The 20,433-nt window shown below is 31.4% G+C and overlaps 1 protein-coding gene across 1 annotated transcript; it reads left to right on the forward strand.

Annotated features, from left to right (window-relative positions):
* Positions 1-2,101: 2,101 nt before the first annotated feature.
* On the forward strand, positions 2,102-8,462 carry LOC145596796 (aluminum-activated malate transporter 8-like). Its single transcript, XM_081652994.1, has 7 exons — positions 2,102-2,204; positions 5,290-5,577; positions 5,728-5,868; positions 6,160-6,432; positions 6,878-7,008; positions 7,275-7,418; positions 7,887-8,462. Exons 1-7 carry the CDS (start codon positions 2,102-2,104, stop codon positions 8,460-8,462), a joined length of 1,656 nt encoding a protein of 551 aa, XP_081509120.1.
* Positions 8,463-20,433: the final 11,971 nt, after the last annotated feature.

A 20,433-nucleotide genomic window follows, 5' to 3' on the forward strand; every position in this document is an offset into this window, starting at 1 on the left:
AAGATATATAATAGAGAATTATATTTGTAAAAATAATTTCTGTTCAGTAAAATAATTTAAGTTCAGCAAAAATACTTTAAGTTCTGTAAAAATAATTGAAAATTTTGTAAAAAATCACCCCCAAATATACCAATTAGGGGGCGTTTGGTTCGCAGAGTGGTATAGGTTTGGAATCAGGAATAGGGTTAAGGTGGTATCGGGTTGGAACTTGATACTTAATACCATGTGTTTGGTTCAATTTTAGAATGAAATATCATCCCTAAATTTCATGTATTTGATACCTAAGGAAATGGAATGAGCCAAATCCACCTCCCCCACAAGGTTTCTAAACCCCATACCTCATGGGTTTGAGGTATGGGTTTAAAAATCATATTTTTGACAACCAAACATATGGTATGGGTTTTGGTCATTCTAAACCCATACCTCATACCTATAATCCGCGAACCAAACGCCCCCTTAATATTCTTAAAAACCACTCATTCTTTACGAAATAAAAAAGAATCACCTACTAAACCCTAAACCAGTAGGAATCACCACACCCTCCCTTATTCTGGCCAATTTTCCATCACGAGGACCCACACATAATGACTTCTTTTATATTTCTACAAATCTAGTAGCTACCCCCCCCCCCCCCCCCCCCTCATCCTAGCTCAAACATCTTTTGTTGCTAAATTTCTCCCAAAATTTTACAAATTCTTTCAATTTTACCACGAAATTCGCAGCAAAATCCCTTCAACATTCAGATTAAACCTCATATTATAGTTCAGATTGACAATTAAGTCTCCAAAAAAAAAAAATACTAACAAATTACAAAGCTCCCAATTTGATTTTTTCCGAACCAAAAAAATCATCCATTTAATTAAGGAATGATGATTATAAAGTTTTCAAAAAAAAAAAAAACAAAAACAAAAACAAAAAGGAATGATGATTAAGGAATAAAGATGCTAAAGATAAGTTTTATTTATATATTTATTTATTAATTATTATTATTATTATTATTATTATTATTATTATTATTATTATTATTATTATTTTGACAAGAGATGTTGAAGATAATTAAGTTCATTTAGATAGTAACAATAATCTATAATATTATTAAACTTAAAGGACAACATGTTGTTGACAGTACATGTGTCACCATTCCTTCATTATTACTTGGCGGCATATAAGTAATGACAGGACATGTCTATAAAACCTTATTAAAAACCCTAAATAACTTACTATCTAACCTCTATTATTAGTGTGTCTATACAATCACCTTAATAATAATTACCTTACTTTTTTTTTTGAATAGATTACCTTACTTTTTAATAATCATTAAGTTTTATTTTTATTTTTATTTTTATTTTTATTTTTATTTTATTTTTTTGTATAAAGAAGTAAGTAATACACACTAATGCTTATAGGTTATTTATCATTGTTTTATCTTTTAACCAACAATATACAAAGATTGCTTGATTTTATTACTGTATTGTTATAGTATCAAACTAATATATTTACAACCCATTTAATATTAAATAATACTTACTGGCTATTGTAATAACAATTTGGAACATCGCCCGGGCCAAAAGCTAGCTTAGGGTTAAAATTCGTGTGATCTAAAAATATTATTACACTTGCTCGCTTGCAATAAAAGAGAAAGTTATCATGTTTATTATGTGAATTTTTTAATCGGAGTATTTGGAATGTAAGTTTAGCGGTGTGGGAAACAATGAGGCAATGGGAAGAGTATTCAAAGTTGCAAGGTCTTCCGATATCTGGGATCTATTATTCAAAATGACTGAGAACTAGCTGGAGATTTAGCTTATATCTAGGATCAAAGTAGGTTGGTTGAAGCTAGTGGAAGAGTGCGACGTGTTTTTTTTATGTGATCCAGGCGTAATCCATAGATTAAAAAGGAAATTCTACATACCAAATGACAACATTGTTATATGGTACATAATGTTGGGTTGTAAAATATTGCCATGTGCATAAGATGAATGTGGCGGATATTCGTATGTTGTGATGGATGTGTGGTAATACAAGAAAGGATTGGTTAAGTACGAATTAACTATATAATAAGGAAGAAATTAAAGTAGGGGTTACATCGATTGAGTACAAGATGAGGGAGAACTACTTAAGATGGTTTGGCCATGTAAGAAGGAAACTAAGTGACGATCCAGTAAGGAGGCTTGAAGAATTGCAAAATGTTGGGATTGCGAGAGGTAAGGGAAGACCTAAAAAAACTTGGAAGAGGGCGATTGAGAGTAACATGGGTGCTTTGGGAATTGAGAAAAATATGGTGTTGAATATAATAGGGTGGTGTGGGGATTGAGTGGCACTCACCATTTTAAAACTCTTTTAAATGATGGTTTTCTTATGTTCGTTTCTTTATATCGTACGATTTCTTATGACGAACTGACGATTTATGTTAGACGACCCCAAATCATTTTGAGACTATGGCTTTAATTTGTTGTTGTTGTTAAGGATTGCAATGATGGCGTTTTAAGATGCTTGTGTTTGAAAGGTATGAAAATTACTATTCTATTATGAAAACAACTTTTTAAAGCCCAAATAGCTGTCATCCTAAAACACATACTTGCCAACTTGATCCTCTATGTTAATTTTCTTTAGAATTTTGTTTCGATTTGCTTTAGGTTATTTTCTACGTACATTATTATAGGGGGGTAATATATTGGACTTAGTGTAGGAGCTATAGGTTTGTAGATATCTTGAGAAGGAGAATAAAAATCACAAAGATTTTAATTCATAAGAGACGTTTGGTTCACAGTTGAAAGGTCTTTGTAAAAATCTATATTTAGTTTTTGTGGAAAAGATTAGACTTTTCAATCAACTCGATCATCTCAATATGTCATAAACCCATAGCTCGTTTCCATCGTACTTGCAGCTCCCATGCGTAATTTTGCCCATACATTAACTACTCACTTTATTGTCTTTACAAAAATTGATTTGAAAGATAAGCTTATTTAACACAGAAGTAGTACTATGTAGACTTGTTTTAACTTTATTTTGCAACTCTACATATTTTCTCCTAACATAGTTAACATTGTGTAGGTAAACCTCTATTAAGTCCTTTTGACCAATCAATCAAAGCCTTAAACCCATAAGTGGAGTCGACCACATGAACTAAAACTGATTATTCCGAATAGTCATCTACAAAAATCTTCCTCCTACATCCCTTATGATCAAATATCTCATTCTCATGCAAATCCATATGCTTCATATCCTTTCTAACTCCTTCCAACCAAGTCATTTTCGGTCTCCCTCTACCTTGTTTAACGTTCTCATGATCCTACTTTTCCACCTTCGTACCGGTGTACCCTGGGGTCTTTGTCTTGCATGCCTAAACCTACACAATCGATTTTCTCCTAGTTTGTCTGCAATGCCTATAACACCCACTTTCTTGCGAATAACTTCATTTCTGATTCTATCTCTTAGATTGTTCTCGAGCACCATCTTAACATGCGCATTTCCATAACCTCCATCTTTTTAATGTGATCGATCCTTCTTAGAACCCAATTATTTTGTACCTTAAAGCAATAATGGTCTTATGACAGTCCTTTAGAGTTTCCTCTTCAACTGTAAAGGAATGCTTCGATCACACATGCATAGCACTCCCGTGGCCACTCTCTATTTAAGCCACTCTGACTTAATCCTATGAGCTGAGACATCTCTTGATCAAGATATTTAAAATACTCATGGACAAATCTTTTCCGTCCAAACTCACTACCTCATCGCTTGTCCCCCTCTGTGTACCAAAGCAACATATCAAATATATATTCAGTCTTACTCCGACGTAGGGCATGTTCTGATTGACTGAATTGAACTGAACTGAACTGAACTTATTGGAGCTAAACTGAACTGAAGTGCACTGAATATTTTATGAGAAAAGAAAATTAAGATAAGAACTAAACTGAACTGAGCTGAAAATAAGCTGAAGAGAACATGCCCTTAGTCTAAACTCTCTAGAGTTTTTAGAGTCCACTTTATTTGGTGAAGTGATCAACTCCTAAAATTGATGTAAAAGCATTCAAATATATTCCATAGGAAAATCCAGTCCAAATCTAATCCTTATTAGTTTGGATTTGAATGAATTTAGATCAACAATTTTTGTAAAAATGCATTTTCAGTATATAATTGGATCAAATTGAATCCAAAAAATCCTACACAAATAATTTATCCTTGTTTAGAGGTGATATGTTGATGGCTTGATGCTATGTTTTAGAGTTCTTTTTTAGAGTTCCATGACTTAATACTTAGTATAGGCTTATGGGCTAATGTTTGCGCTTATAATAAAAGTAAAGATATTACCTACTTATAAATCATGCATATTGTACTATTGTTCTAGATTTAGTGGATTATCACATTGGATCGAACTCAAAAACAAAAAACCGTATTATAATTCAGATTGGATTGAAATTGAGCCAAATCCAGATCAAAACTGAACATTCGATTCGTTCACCCTTAGCTAAAATCATGCAGGAAATTAAACATCTTTCACATGGAGTAATGCAACCTAGTTGAATATTCTTCCACAAAGGAAACTACCTAGATCTAGCTAGAAAAACTTTAAATTTAGCCTTAAAAAATAAGAATAACCAAGTATCTTCACCAACTAATCCAAACAAACTGATCAATTAAGCACCCATTTTCTCATACCCTTCAAAAAATAGTGGAATACAGTGCATATTTTTCACTTTACATTACTTTTTTAGCTAGTTTACCACCACCCACCCACATAATAAGTTTTAATTTTATCAGTACATTCACTACCTCTTATTGTCAGTAAAGAAACCATGTAAATAAGCAGTAAATAGCAAAAAGAATTTTGCAATTTGCCATTAAAAAAAAATTTAAATTAAATTGTCGGTTTAATTTAAATTAAAAAGTCGATCATCTAAGTTAATATTCTCTTTGTTTACTAATTTATGTGATAGATAGTGGTAGTTTTCTTGTCTTTTAGCTTATTCAATGTTACAAAAAAAATAAGAGGTATTTTAACTTAGATTAAATGAAATTCTGTCAGTATTTGTGCATGGAAATAACTTTTGTTATCAGCCACATTTGCAGCTCACTAGAATTTGTTGTTTTAAGACAATGTTATATATTTGTCCTTAAATAAAATAAAATAATTAACATATGCATGGAAATACCTATTTCTATAACTTTTTATCTTAGTATAAATTCAATCTTACTTCAAGAATCTTATCACATCATCATTTCATTTTCTATATTTCATTTTTGTGTTTGTTATTTTATTTGTTTCGAGTTTTTGTTATTGCTTTATAGAAATGGAAATGGAGATGGTACACGGGGCGAAAAGCCGGGTTTTCACTAGGGGGATGAGTGGCCTTGGAAACTTAGTTGTGAAGTTAAAAGAGAAGTGTGTTGGAATAGCTAAAAATATAAAGAAGATAGCTAAGGATGATCCAAGAAGGGTGATCCATTCTTTAAAAATGGCGCTAGCTCTTACGTTAGTTAGCTTGTTTTACTTTGTTAGGCCTCTTTATGAAGGGTTTGGTGTCTCAGGGATGTGGGCTGTGTTAACTGTTGTGGTCGTGTTCGAGTTCAGTGTAGGTAAGACTACCCTCACTCGTCATTACTTGAAAGTTAAGCTTGAATTTCACAAACAATAAATTGACGATCATGTTTCATGCCTATAATAAATTTTAGTACATACATGATTTATTATTAATTAACTTATTATTCGTTTTACTTCGTATTTAGGTGCTACTATAAGCAAAGGTCTCAATAGAGGCTTAGCAACCTTAACCGCCGGTGCACTAGGGGTTGGTGCTCAACACTTAGCCGTTCTATTCGGGACGAAAGGAGAGCCGATCGTCCTTGGTATCTTGGTGTTCTTATTAGGTAAACTAACTACTTTATTATGCTTATCAATTCGTTTTTTCACATAAATAACACTAGTGAAATGTCCAAAAAAAAAAAATTTGTTTAATTGACTGTTAGGTTGGCTACTTTGTAAAGGATAATGAGAAAAATGTGTATTAATACAACAATTTATAGAATTATTTGACGTGTACGCCACTTCTCTTCAAGGGGAAAAACATAATTTTTGGATCATAAATGAAAACTAACACGGTAAAAAGTTGTGCAACTTATTCATGCAAAAATGACGCTTACTTTAATTTGTACTTGCAGCTTCAATGTCGACATTCACAAGATTCGTGCCAAGCATCAAGAAAAGATACGATTATGGTGTACTAATTTTCATATTGACGTTCAGTTTAGTAGCAGTCTCAGGATATAGAGTTGATGTTATCTTAGTATTGGCGTACCAAAGACTATCAACCATTGTTGTTGGTGGTGCGACTTGTATGATCGTTTCGATTTTTATTTGCCCTGTTTGGGCTGGTGAAGATCTTCACAACCTCATCGCCGGTAACCTTGAAAAGCTTGCCAAATTCATGGAAGGTACATATACATGACCACATTAATTAGTTAATTTCTCTCAATATATATAGTAATTTAGTCGCATATGTTTATTGAAAGTATCCCAAAAATTTATCACATTTTATAAGATAAGACTTGTCGATGATTGAATTTCATATACATGTATATTATGAGGTATAAAAATAGGGAGATTAAGATTGTTTCCTTTGTTAAATTATGTTTTATCTTTATTCGCGAGAGGTTTTTAGATATAAAATAAAATTATATTATTTTATACTATCATTAAATTTCGAGAGTTATTATTCATTTTACTTTCAGGGTGAGTTAATTTTAAATATAGAAAACGACATATTAACAAGAAAGGATATGATAGGATTAATAGTAATTATTCATTTTATTCTATAATTTTATAAAAATGGCAATGTAATGAAGTTACTTAATGTTTTAAAAACAATTATATAAACAGGATTTGGAGAGGATTATTTTACATTTCCCGACAACGACAAGATCAGCATGAACTCCAAGAAAGATGGCAACAAATCATACCTCCAGAGTCATAAAAGTGTCCTTGCTTCTAAAACTAATGAAGAGAACTTGGTATGTGAAGTTCCCATTATCTTTGTAATTTTAAATTTATGTACGTACATTAACTTTTTAGGTTGTTTCCATTTATTACTTCTTTAATTAATGACCACTAATTTTTTTTATTAGTGATTAAGTATATTAATAACTGTAGCAATATGATGTTTTCCACTATCTTCTAATAAAAATGTACTAAAGTATACGTTGTACTTTAGTATTGTAATGAATTATAAAATTGTGATCTTTTGCTTAATTAGTAAGTTTAATTCTTTACTTAACAGGCAAATTTTGCTCGATGGGAGCCATGCCATGGTAAATTTAGGCTTCGTCATCCTTGGAAACAATATGTCAAAGTTGGAGCTCTTGCTCGACAATGTGCTTACCACATTGAAACTCTCTGTGGGTTTATCAACAATGAAGCCAAGGTAAATATATCTTGCTATATCATCTTAATTGGTGCGCTAACAAATATTAGAAATCTCGTATGCATTGCTACCCTTTTGGCTCGTTAAGTCGTTATATAAGAAGATATAATGTTTCATCAATTGAAACAAACATATAAGAATATGAAGACTAATGACAAATATGAAACATAATATAATGTGAGTATTTTTGCATAACCAAATAATTAAAATCTCTTTCTTTTCAATTAATTAAAATATAATTGTTGGAATTAATCCAACCTTAGGTTTCAAATGACATATCATTTGATAGTTAATTTTCTCATTTAGAATAGACCCTACACATGTATGCATGCATGATTCAATCATTTGATATTCATTTTCTTGTTCAATAATGATTAGATGCAAGATTGAGGCTAAAGGCTTAAGATTAATCATTGTTGTACGTATTCATTATATTTGACCTAAAAGCAATTTTCATATACCCTATAGGTACCAATGGAGTTCCGAAGAAAAATCAAGGATTCGTGCACGAAAATGAGCATCGAATCGAGCAAGTCATTAAGGGCAATGGCTTCATCCATTGAAAAAATGGCTCACCCTAAGCAAGTAGTCATGCATATAGAGAATTCCAAACAAGCTGCAAAAGAACTCGAAAATGTACTCAAAACAATGTTATATGGACCGGAAGACATAATAACACTCGTACCCGATGCAACCGTTGCATCTATACTAGTTAACATAACAACTTGTGTAGAGAAAATATCAGAAGCTGTTCATGAACTTGCTAAGGTAGCACATTTCAAGGAAAAAGTTGAGGCCACAGTCTCACCGGAACCGACTAAACACACGGCAAAACTTCACCGAGGCATTGTTAATCCGATGTACGATGATGGTGATCGCGGTGATGATGAGGTTGATTACGTGGAAGTAATTGTATGTGATCAAAAGCCTCAAAAGATTGGGAATTGTATAGAAGGGGAGATAAAGGTAGATAATAATAAGTGCTCAAATAACGTAAATAATAGTACTGTTATTAGTCCTCCGTCTATAATTACATGCACGTGAAGCTCTTTTGTTTTTGTTAAGGCATCCATGCATGAGTTTTACTTAATTGATCGAGCTAACTCTTCAATTTTTCTAGATCTTTTAATTGGGATTATCTCTATTAGAGATTATCAAGTTTTAATTTGATCTTGATCATTCACTTTTTTTTTTTTTTTTTTTTAATATCATATCATTATTATTGGACTTGAACAAAAGTTTAATTTGCACGTACAAGGGAGTTTATAAATTCTAAAACATGTGAAAGTTGAGCTGAGACACGGTATATATTGTAAAATAGCTCGAGAATAAAGGAATAAGGGGTGTTTCGGGACGTTTAAAAATAAGTTTATATATTTGCTACTCATAATAGATAGACACACTTATTCCATACAAAGTTGCATTTATTTGTTTTTCGTGCTCACTTAACACTCTTGTTTTTGTGACTTTTACTTTACACTTCATTCAATCTTTCCATTTCCTCTTGTTTTTGTGATGTCAAAATCAAAACACCTCTATTTAAAGGTTCTCGATCTTTTGCTTAGCTTGATTTAAATATCGAATCACTTTTGATGTGTGCAAAAAATTAAAGGATTTGACTCAAACATCCTTTGTACATACAATTGTAACACCATTACTCATGAATATTCGGTGAAATAACTTTGTTACTCTTAGAATATCTACAATATAAATCATTATCCACCTTAATACTACATTTGATATGATAATAAGATCATTATGTGGGAAGTATACACTTGTAATGCTATATACTTGATAATTGAAGAGTGAGGGATAGCCTCAAGTGGTTAGAGCTTCTCTTTCGATTCCAGGAGATTCTGGGATCGATTCTTACTCCCGTCCTTATGGCTCTCTAAACATCAAAAAAAATATACTTGAAAATTGAAATTTCATTATAATTAGTAAATAAATAAGCTTAATTTGATTTCCATCATTCCATTGAGTACAATGATCTCTTAATATACTTATTTTTTGTCCTTGTTTGAATCAGGACGCACTACTTAAGTATTGATTTGGCAATTTTTTATTATTTTTTTTTAAACATATCTTTTTATTGGTTCTTGTATAAAATGTACCAGAAGGTATGTTAAATTAGTAGCAATGAAGTTAAAGAGGGAATCTGTTTAGTATATTCTGCGCCAAGTTGAGGATAGTATAATTTGAATGTAGAAAGGCAAAAGCTGAATGTTAGGATCCCATAATCAGTTGCAACTGTTACTCATTGAAATGAGCCTTTTATGTTATTTTTCCTTGCTTAAAATTCTATATGGAATACTTAATATTTTTATGTGTTAAGAGTTCAAGACTTATCAATGAAAGTTAAAACGACAATACAATTAATTTACGTAAGATTAGAGATGTCAAAGACTCGCATTCATCAACTCGTTCTAAATAACATGGCCTGGACTTGAACTAGACCTTAATTATCAACAATCAACTGAATTGGCTTTACTTGACAATAACTTAAATTTGATCTAATATTTGACTTTGATACCAAATTTAACTTGACACAACCTAAGATTGACCAGACCTATAACTTGATTTCATCCAATCACCCTCTATTAACTCGAATTTTCATTAACTTGACCGAAACTAGGATAAAAACAGATATCAACCAATCTTTTTTTTTTTTAATCACAAGTGAAACTAATATTAACCTAATATGATGGATTTATTTTATTAACTATGATAATGAAATAATTTTTAAGAAAATTAATATTAGTAGAATTGTTTTTGTTAATATTAGTTTTAATCATGGTTTGACAACATATTGATACAAACTTATTCATCTGAGTCGGTATTAATGTCACCAAATTAAGTGTCATATCTCATGTTTTTCATAGAAGTTAGACAAAATGTAATACGAAGTAAATAAATAATGATAATGTGATGATGAATAAATTTAATTTTAAAAAAAGATTAAGTAATGAATTTTACGCATAATTATTATCAACTAGCCTTTTGGCCCGTTCGATGCACAGGTTCTTACCTAAGTTATTTCATATGTAGGTATGTTTTTCAATAGTTGAAACTTTTGATATGAAATACGAAGTAATTGTTTCATTGCTAAAACTAAAAGGGAAAAAAAGAATGAGGGTAGATCAATGGAAAAAGATAATGAAATTTAGTTACGTATATATACATGAAGATTGTAGGATATGAAATGACATATTAGTTTAAGTTATGTTTTAAGTTTAGGAATTAAAAAGACAATTTTTATATAATTCAATTCATATGTTTATGTGAAGCATATTAATTGGTTCAACTTTATTTTATTATGATGGAAATGAAACACTTCATTTTCTTAATTGAATTTGCAAGTTATGGAATACATTAAGACTTAAACAAAAAGAATAAAAGGGGTGACATGTGTCATATGTGGTATTGAGTGACTTGTGATGACATGTGTCATATGAAAAATTATGGTTTGTGTTTTTAAATACTAAGTAAAGATGTGATGACTCGGGACATAATCCGAATCTAAAATGCTAACTATACCTTAATAATTGACTATGCAATTGAGTATTTTGGATGAAACATAACTTTTGGGATACATGAACACCATATTACTTAATTTGGTTAAAATTTATGTGGAGCAAAAACCTAGTTTAACCAAACCGCCCATAGATTGGAGAATCTCCATTTACTTTTTGAACTTACAAGAAAACGTGGCAAATTGAACAAGAGGCAAAAACTAGTTAACTTTGGTCAGTAATTACGAATTAAAAAATAATTAGTGGGTTAATCCCAATAGTAGAAAGCTGAAAATTCTATTCCATGCCAGTAAGATATGCAATGCAGTACTTATATTAGTACATCTTCGGTGTAATGATAATATGTACCGTGACACAAGAGTAGGTTAAATTCATTGGATCGATCAATCACCAATAAGATTCTTAGGATTATTATACTCTCTCCTTTTCTTTTTACTCGCAACAATTACTAAAAATGGCCGTTCGCAACAAACTTTTTTTTCCTTTTATAGTAAGTTGTTTAGTGTGATTTTACTAAATTACCCTTATTTTTTTAAACATCTTAAATTAACCTATTAATTTTATTTTATTAACTTAAACCTTAACATTAATTAACTTAACTATTTCCACCAAAAGAATTCTCACTCCATCCAAATTCATCATCAGCTACATCCACCACCACCACCACTACCTACCACCGATCTCCATTCTCTATTCATCGTCCAAGAAATTTCTCGATCTCTCTTTGTTCATCTCCCCTCAATTCGACCGCAATTTTCCATCACTACTAAAATTCGGTCAAATTGCGACTGTTTATCTGCGACTGTCATAAAAACGGTCGCAAAACTTGCAATCTACGAACTATTGCGATCGTTTTAAAGGCGGTCGCAGAATTGCGACCGTTTTTGGCCCAAAAAACGGTTGCAAGAGTGTTAGAACATTTTTTTTTTAAAAAAACATGTCTAAAATAATTGGAAAAAAATTATATGATTACGATCGTTAAAAGCGGTCGCAAATTGCACAAATTGCGACCGTTTTATACACAGTCGCAAAATTGCGACCGCTGGTAACGGTCGTAATAATGTTAATTTTATATATTAAAAACGGGGTATATAAGGGTCCACAACCCTAATTTTAATTTAGCCGCTAAATCTCTTTCCTCTCTCTTTTCTCACACCCTTCTTCTTTCTCTCTCTTCTCTTTCCTCTTTCCACCTCCCAATGAACGGCCCTCATCTTTTTCTCTTTCTCTCGCATCTCCTCTCTTCACCAACCCTAAATAGAGCAGCCACTGTCACAAGCAAAGCCCATCGTCAAAAGCAACACACGAAGTTTGGTGTTTTTGTTCAAATTCGACCTTAGAAATTCCAGATCTGGAGTTTTCTTGGTCGAATTTGACCATATTAACCTAAACTCCTAAAGAGGAAGATACATTATGAAAGGTATGTTTATTTTTCCGAAAATTTTGTTTATTTTCGAATTTTGTGGTTGAATTTTGTTTTCCGTTCGAATTTCCATGTTTGTTTGATTTTGTTATTGATTTATGTTTGAGTTTCTGTTCGAAATCCATTGATTTTGGTTTTATTTCGAGTTTTTGTTAATTCTGTTTGAATTTGTTCTTTTTCTGTTCGAATTTCTTAGATTTTTGGTTTGATTTTGAGTTCGAACTTGTCGAATATAGGTTCGAATTTGTGGGGTTTAATTGTCGAATTTAGGTTCGATTTATGAGGGTTTTATTTCATTTTTGTTTGATTTTTTTGTCAAATTTTTTGTTCAAATTTGTGGGTTTAATTGTTGTGGGTTTATTTTTTTTGGGTACAATTATTATTGGGTTGAATTTTTGGCCGATTTTTCTTATTTAATTTTTGTTCGTTTTTTTGTTTAATTTTTGTGCTTTTTTTTGGGTTAAATTGTTTTGATAAATTTGTTCGAATTATGTCGTTTTTTTCATTTTTGTTCGAAATTGTTTGATTATTTGGTGTTGTTTTATTTCGTTTTTGTTTGATTTTTGTTCGAAGTTATCTAGGTGATTTTTTTTAACGTTTTCCTGGGTTAAGGGTGGGTGGGTGGTGGTGGGTATTGGTGATTGAAGGTGGGCGAAGGTGATGGTGGGTAGAGGGCGGCGGCGGCTAGTGGTTGTTTAAGGTGGGCAGTGGTGGTGGTTTGGGTGGGATCTGGTTTAGCTTTAGGTGGATCTGGGTTAAGGGTGGGTGGGTCTTTTTCTTTTTTTTTTTTTTTAAAAAAAAAAATACTTTCAGCGACAGTTTCATAAGGCGGTCGCAATTTTTAATATTTGCGACCGTTTTTTTAATAGTCGTTGCAAATAGTTAAAACGACCGTTAAAAATCTGCGACCGTCAAACGGTCGTAATATTGTTTTTTTTTCGACCAAGATAATAATGACCACCATGTTACGACCGTTGACGGTCGCAATTATGTTTTGCGATCGTTTTCACTATTTTTTGCGACCGTTTGCGGCGGTCACAATTTGGCCAATTTTTAGTAGTGCATGGAGACCGCCAGTGTCGCCGTCAGTCAATGGACGATATCTTCTTGCTTCTAGCCGCCTCCGTTTTCTCTCTCTTCCATTTTTGTTTTTGTTTCGTCCTTGGTGGTGAAGCTCAAATTAGAAGGTTCGTTTTATGGTCAAATTTAACCATGAAAACTCTAGATCTAGAGTTTTGATGGTTAAATTAGACAAGTTAAAACCTTAATGGATGATAGTGGGTTGCGTTTTTTCTCAGGGGGCAAGATTCTTGGGTCGTCAGTTCATGTTGTGGGTTTGCGTTCTATGTTGTGGGATTCGCGTTCTTAGTTGTGGGTTCTTGGTTGTGGGGTTCGCGTTCTGAGTTGTGGGTTCTGGGTTGTGGATTCGCGTTCGGAGTTGTGGGTTCGTGAATTCTGAGTTCGTGGGTTGTGGGTTTAGGGTTATGGGTGGTGGTGGGTTGTGGTTATGGGTTCATCGAATGAAATTTTTGTGGTTTTGGGTTCTTGGGTGGTGGGTAATGTGGTGGTGGGTTGTGGTTGTTTTGTGGAGCTTGGTTGTGGTGGTGGTCGGTGATTCGTGCTAGTTGGTGGTGTTGTTGGTGGTTTCGCACTGCTAGGTGGTGGTGTTGAGTGGTTTCGTGGTGTTAGGTGGTGGTGTTGGGTGGTTTCTTGGTGGTGATAGGTGGTGGTTTGTGATTTCAGCTGCTGGGTTGTACGTAAATTAAAACTTTGATTTTTCCTTTTTTTTTAGGGTTAGTGTTAGTGTATGTGCGCCCTTATTTTTCATTAATCATGCTTTCAATATTTTACCGAGGAGTCCGCAAACTCCCTCTTTGTTGCGAGTAAAAAGAAACGGAGGGAGTATATTAGTATGTACCCCGGCACCGGGCGATGTCTTGGATTCACTCCACAATATATCCTAATGTTTTAATAATTCTTATATCAATTGACTACTTACACGGAGTAATTATGAAGTAATAAATGTTTATTTGAAGGCTTTATTATTAATGAGTAATTTAATTTTATGGTTTCATTAACATTTTACAAATAATTGATCCTTAAAAAGTCAAGATTATGACCATGATGTTGAATTGGTTATAATATAATGATGTTATTATGTAGTATAATAATTTGTCAATAAACTTAGGGGTATATGGTAAATTTTGAAAAATTGCATGTGGTATATGGTGAATAAACAAATTACGAAGGGGTATATGGTGAAAAAAACTGCAATAAACTAATACATCTCAAGTTACCTATTACAAATATTCACGAAAATTATATAATTGGACACTAATAGTCGAGACAAATCCAACATTATCTCACATGACTAAACTATGATTTGGAGAACAAAAATGAAAAATTGGTCAAGAATAAGCCAACCTTTATGTAGTTAGCTCAAAATAAGTCAAGTTTTCAATTAATTCAAAATAAGTCGACTTTTAATAGCAGTACTACCCACTGCAGCCCTGCCAGTTGTCGGCGCCGGCGAGTCGATACCCCTCCCTTTCCCCAACCCACGAATTCTCTCTCCTAACCACCATCACTTCACTCCCAACTCTCTGCATAACAACCCACCAGCACCGACTTTTTGCCACCCTTTAACACATCCGCCGCCGCCGTTCGACTCATTGACCCAGACCCAAACCAACATTTCTGCCAATTCTGTCGGCTTTAACATCTTCTTTTCCTCCGATCCGACGACCTCGCCGATGCTCTTCTCCCGCCATTCATGACATCGATGTTGATCTTCACGAGCTGGGTATACAAATCTCTAGGTTCAGGGTTTGGTTTAGGGAAGGGAATGGGGAATTAAAGGGAGGGGACGCGATCGCCGGCAACAAAGTAGGGAGGTGGTCGTCGGCCGCTGGAAGGGAGGGGGCTAGCAGTGGTGGTGGCTGAATTTTTTTTGTTATTTATTTTGATATAATTATTTAATTGTAAATGAATTTTATTAAATAATCAATCAAAAAATAAATCTTAATTATTTAAAAATGACCAACCAAATAATGACACGTGTTTTGACTAATTAATTTTAAGAAAATACCCCTTAACAGTTGACTTATTTTGAGTTAATCGAAAAATTGGCTTATTTTGAGCTAAGCATACAAAGGTCGGCTTATTCTTGACAAATTTTCCAACAAAAAAAGACTTTGAAGTTTAAGATTTTATTTAGAAACACCTTTTGTATAGGACAACACAAAATAAAATGGAGGGATCATCATCACTCCCTCTTTTTTTAATGTGTGTCCCATTTGCTTATCACACAATTTTTAATCAATTTTGTAACTAATAAATCTCAAGTTACGCATTACAAAAAATTATAAAATTATATATTTGAAAACCGAAAATCGAGACGAATTTAATAAGATCCTATACATAACTATATTTTGAAAAATATAAAAAAATTAAAGTATAAGATTCTTTTTACATTAGAATCTTTCAAGATTCCAAAATGAGACAAATAAAAGCAAACAAAGGAATTGTTATTATTATTATTATTATTATAACTTAGGATCATAATTAATTGTCTTAAATATAATTAAGTACTACATAGTAAAAATAATTATATAAATTATTGAATAATACTCTGTATTATTATTAATTTTTATAATTATAATTATGTGTAGTATTAATTAGTATTCTCTTCGTTTTCTTTTGTTTGTCCCATTTGGAATCTTGAAACCTCGGGAGATTCTAATGCAAATGAAATCTTAAACATTAATGTCTAGTCTATTTTTCAAAATATATTCATGTGGAATCTTGTTAGATTCGTCTCAATTTTTAATTTACATTTATGTAATTTTTTAATTTTTTGTAATATATAACTTGAGATATACTACTCACAATATTGCATTGAAAAATGTGCAAAAAGCAAATGTTACAAACATTTTAAAATAGGAGTATTTTTATTATATAGATTAATTTTATTATAATAATATATTTACGCTTGGTTGGAAAGCCAAGTAGAAGAGAAAGGGAGAAGAGGGAAAGAGAAAGAGAACGATGGGAAGAGGAGAAAAGGAAGGGGATATGTGAGTTTCATTTTCCTTTCAATTCTCTTCACTTTTGGAGGGAATATGCTTATTATAGAAAGAAATGGAAAAGGTGAGTTTAGGAAAGATAGCAAAAACATGATTTCGAATTATCGGCGAGCAGCATGGAACTTGAATCAAATCAATCAAATGGCCTAGGACTTGTCATAAGAAAATTCGGAAATGAAAGAAGTCTACCTTCTTGACGAAAGGGAACGTACGTTTTTCGTTTCCGGGTTTATGGATTGGATTCATTCAGTCAGCGTCACAACATGATGAGTTACATTTTCCTCCTTTTCCTTCCCCATTTCCTTTATCCAGATAAGGGAGATCAGATGCCATCCTTCTTTTCTCTGCACTATTTTTCCTTCCATTTTTCTTCTATCAAACAAGTGTTAAACATGTGCGATTCAAAGTTTTTTGTATAACATTTTGTATATTTTTGTGATCTTTTGATCTCTTTAATTTTTTAAAAGCAATTATGATTAGTTTCTTTTAAATAAATCTAAAGTAAAAGTATTATCTCAGTCATTATGAATATATAAATATCAATTAAACTTTTTTGATAAAATTTTTTTTTTATTTGAAATATATATTTTTTTATGTAACTATAAATGCGCCTTCATTTGTTCATGACACTTAATTAATTTTAAAAAGATAATTTTTTCTTTTTTAAAAAATTTAAATCCGCAATCACTTTTTTTTTTTTTTTTACATATGTGACACTTGCATTTGAATTTTCAACCCTTATTCTTTAATTTTGCTCATGTGACGATTGAATTTATTAATTTTAAAATAAATTGTAGTCATTTTTCTCATTGGTTGAAATATTATACTTAGCTTGCTTATGTGGAGCATTGAATGTTATATCCAATCACATACTAGTTTTGTGCCCGAACAAAGCTCGAGTTGTTAATAAACATTTGGCTTGAATGTTATATCGTATCGTATCATATGTGTACGTTATAAAGGGCATATAACCTATTTTGATAATGTAAGATGTTTTCAATATCACCAATTTTTATAATAGTGTACTTTTGTAGTTTTATTAGTAAATAAATAACTATGTTATTTCACTTTATTGCTCAACCGAAGAAATAATAATAACTTTAATATAATTATATTTGTAAGACAATCTAAAAGCTACGAAATACAATATAGAAATCTTAATATAAAAGAAAGATAAGAAATTTAATGAATCGGCTCACCAAACATTAAAAAATATGAAATATATTAAAACAGTAAAAACTCGCGAGAGAAAATTATTTGATAAAGTATGTAAACCAGTAACAAGCTTCAAGCCTTCAACCATCAGCAACTATATGTTAATGGACCAACTAAACCAAAAGCTTAAGCTAATAGTAGGTTGAAGCCTGTGATTGGTTTATATACTTTGTCATTACGAAAAATGTAAAAGTTATAGTGGGCAATTAGATATTAAGAAATTAATTTTAAAAGAAAGATTTATAGTAATACTTTGCCAAGTCTCTCTCTTAATTAACCTTCATTAGTATGTAAAATAGATTAGTAGCATTTTCTATTATTAATTATTATAATAAATTAGTTTCTTAATAAATTATATTTCAAAGCATTTGTCAGTTTGTACCTAGAAATTACAAAAATAAGGGAAATTCTCTTAGATAATACCCAAATTTATGTATTTCTCTTTGGTAAAAAGCCAAAATTTTCACTATCATTGGTAACATTGTATTATTAATTACAAAATATAATCACCATTTAATAAAAAATAAAAAACAAAAAAAAAACTTGAACCATGGTTAGTTTTTTTAATTTTTAAATAATTACATTATTACAATATTAATTTTAAAACAAAACAACCTCTCTTCAGCGACCCTGTCACCAGCCTCAGCCCCCTTCCTACTAGGGGTGTGCAAAAATATCCGATCCGAAAATACTCATTTATGTCACGCGTTGCACCTAATACCATAGTTGGTGTTATTTTGACTACTACACAAAGTTCAGGGTGCTTAGTGCACCTAAACCATACTTTTAGGATGTTGCGGCCAATTTTTCCATACTAATTTCTTAATATTATATCAAATTATTATTAAACATCAAAAGTTTTAATTTTCTAACATACAAAGCTTATAGTAGAATTTTTTTTCTCAAAAAATATTTAATGTTTATGTTAGCTAATATTTAGATCAAACTAGGTTAGATCCCGTGTCATGCACGGTTTATCACTCTTTGTTGCGAAGTATCGATTTAAAACTATATTTCAATATAAAAAATAATTTGGTCCAAAATCTATTTCTTATATTATCCCAAATCATTCAACTTAAAATATTATTTTTTATCTTTTATGACTCCATATTATATTTTTTATTCAAGCTTTCTTTTACTTTGAACTTGTTTTTTTTTATTATTATTTTTTAGTTCTTTATTGTTAATTTCACATTTGATAATTTTTCATTCACAAATTATGTTAGGTTAAAAGATGTATATATTCATGATTTTTTTTTTTTACTATGAATAATCATTATAAATTAAGTAATTACTTATATAGGAATTTTAATAAAGATATGGTTAGATTACTTGGATATATATTTAAGTTGGTAAGTATATTATTTTATGTTTTTTTCCTAAATTTTGAAGAAAAATATTTTGCCTATATTCTCTATTAATTTTCGTAAAAGTTTTTTTTATATCTAAATATATACTAAGGACACACCAGAATATGACATGTGTCATTACTGGTGTGTCTTTTAGTATATAGTTATTGATGGCCTAGGCATCCATCACATTAGGCATTGAATAATTTTTAGGTAATTCAAGCATACAGAATTGGAAATTATAGATTTTAACGCCAGACAAAAACCTGAAATTGGATTTTAACACCCCTATAAAAAAATTTATTTTAACACCAGGAAAGTTTTAAGAAAAATGGATATTACCACTTCACCAAGTGTCACTTTATTATTGGCCAAAAAAAGAAAAAAAAATTTTAAAAAAATAAAAAACCTAAAACTACCCTAGCCACCCCACCATTGCCCTCCCCGAACTCGGCGCGCTTCCTCTCCCTCCCTCCCGCAACCCACCTTAACCCTGCCTCTCCCTTTCCCGCAACCGTTTCGGCCCCAAAAACCACCAAACCCAAAACCCTCCTTCCCCAATACAACCACGAATACAGCCACAAACGGCGGAAATTGGCCGGCACTCCTAAAATCCTGGATCCGCCACTGTATATATTTATATAAATATACACACAAGATTAATTGAATAAGAACAATTTTACCAGCTTAAGATCAAATTTTCACATTTAAGTTAAAAAAATATGCACATTGAATGATACTTTTTAGACATTAATCCTTCTTATTCTAAGAATTTATATATATATGAATCAAATACATATTTACTAGGAAAAGTGGGAGCATACTTACCAAGAAAGATGGATCGCAACTATGAAGATCGTAGATGAGAAAAAAAGATATTGAAATTACCAAGAAAGATGGATTGCCACTATGAATAGCGTAGCTGAGAGGAAAAAAAATGAATTAACAACAACAACAACAACTATAACAACAAGTATTATTTGAATATAAAAAAATAATAAAATAATTAATAAACCTCGAATCGCTAACATGTGAAATCTTGTCTTTCAAGAATATATGCGGTCATCATTTCATGTTGTTCTCTAGCGTGATTTTCAATTCTAGGGCTTGTTATTGAATGATGAAATAGAGCAGAAAGAAAGAAGATTGAAGATATTAAAGAAAATATCCATTAACTTTAAAAACTCGAAATTTTAATTTTTAAATGAGATTTGAACAGAGAAAGGAGAAAGAAAGATAAGGGAAAAGAGTGACAAAAGCGGCGAAGAACTGTTCTAGTATATTAGGGTTAGATTTTTATTACATATATATAGAACTAGGAAAGCAAAATTGAAATGTATAGGCTAGGTCCGAACTGAATTCTATGTAAGTTTAGACTTAGACCTAAAACTTATTCGGAGTTTGATTTTT

Source organism: Chenopodium album, chromosome 20, assembly GCF_948465745.1.
Source record: "Chenopodium album chromosome 20, dcCheAlbu1.1, whole genome shotgun sequence".
Lineage (NCBI taxonomy): Eukaryota > Viridiplantae > Streptophyta > Magnoliopsida > Caryophyllales > Amaranthaceae > Chenopodium > Chenopodium album.

Coding starts and splice junctions, on each gene's coding strand:
- LOC145596796 (XM_081652994.1), top strand. CDS start 2,102: ATGAGGGAGAACTACTTAAGATGGTTTGGCCATGTAAGAAGGAAACTA. Junction 6,433..6,877: donor GCTTGCCAAATTCATGGAAG/GTACATATACAT, acceptor TTATATAAACAG/GATTTGGAGAGGATTATTTT. Junction 7,009..7,274: donor AAACTAATGAAGAGAACTTG/GTATGTGAAGTT, acceptor TTTACTTAACAG/GCAAATTTTGCTCGATGGGA.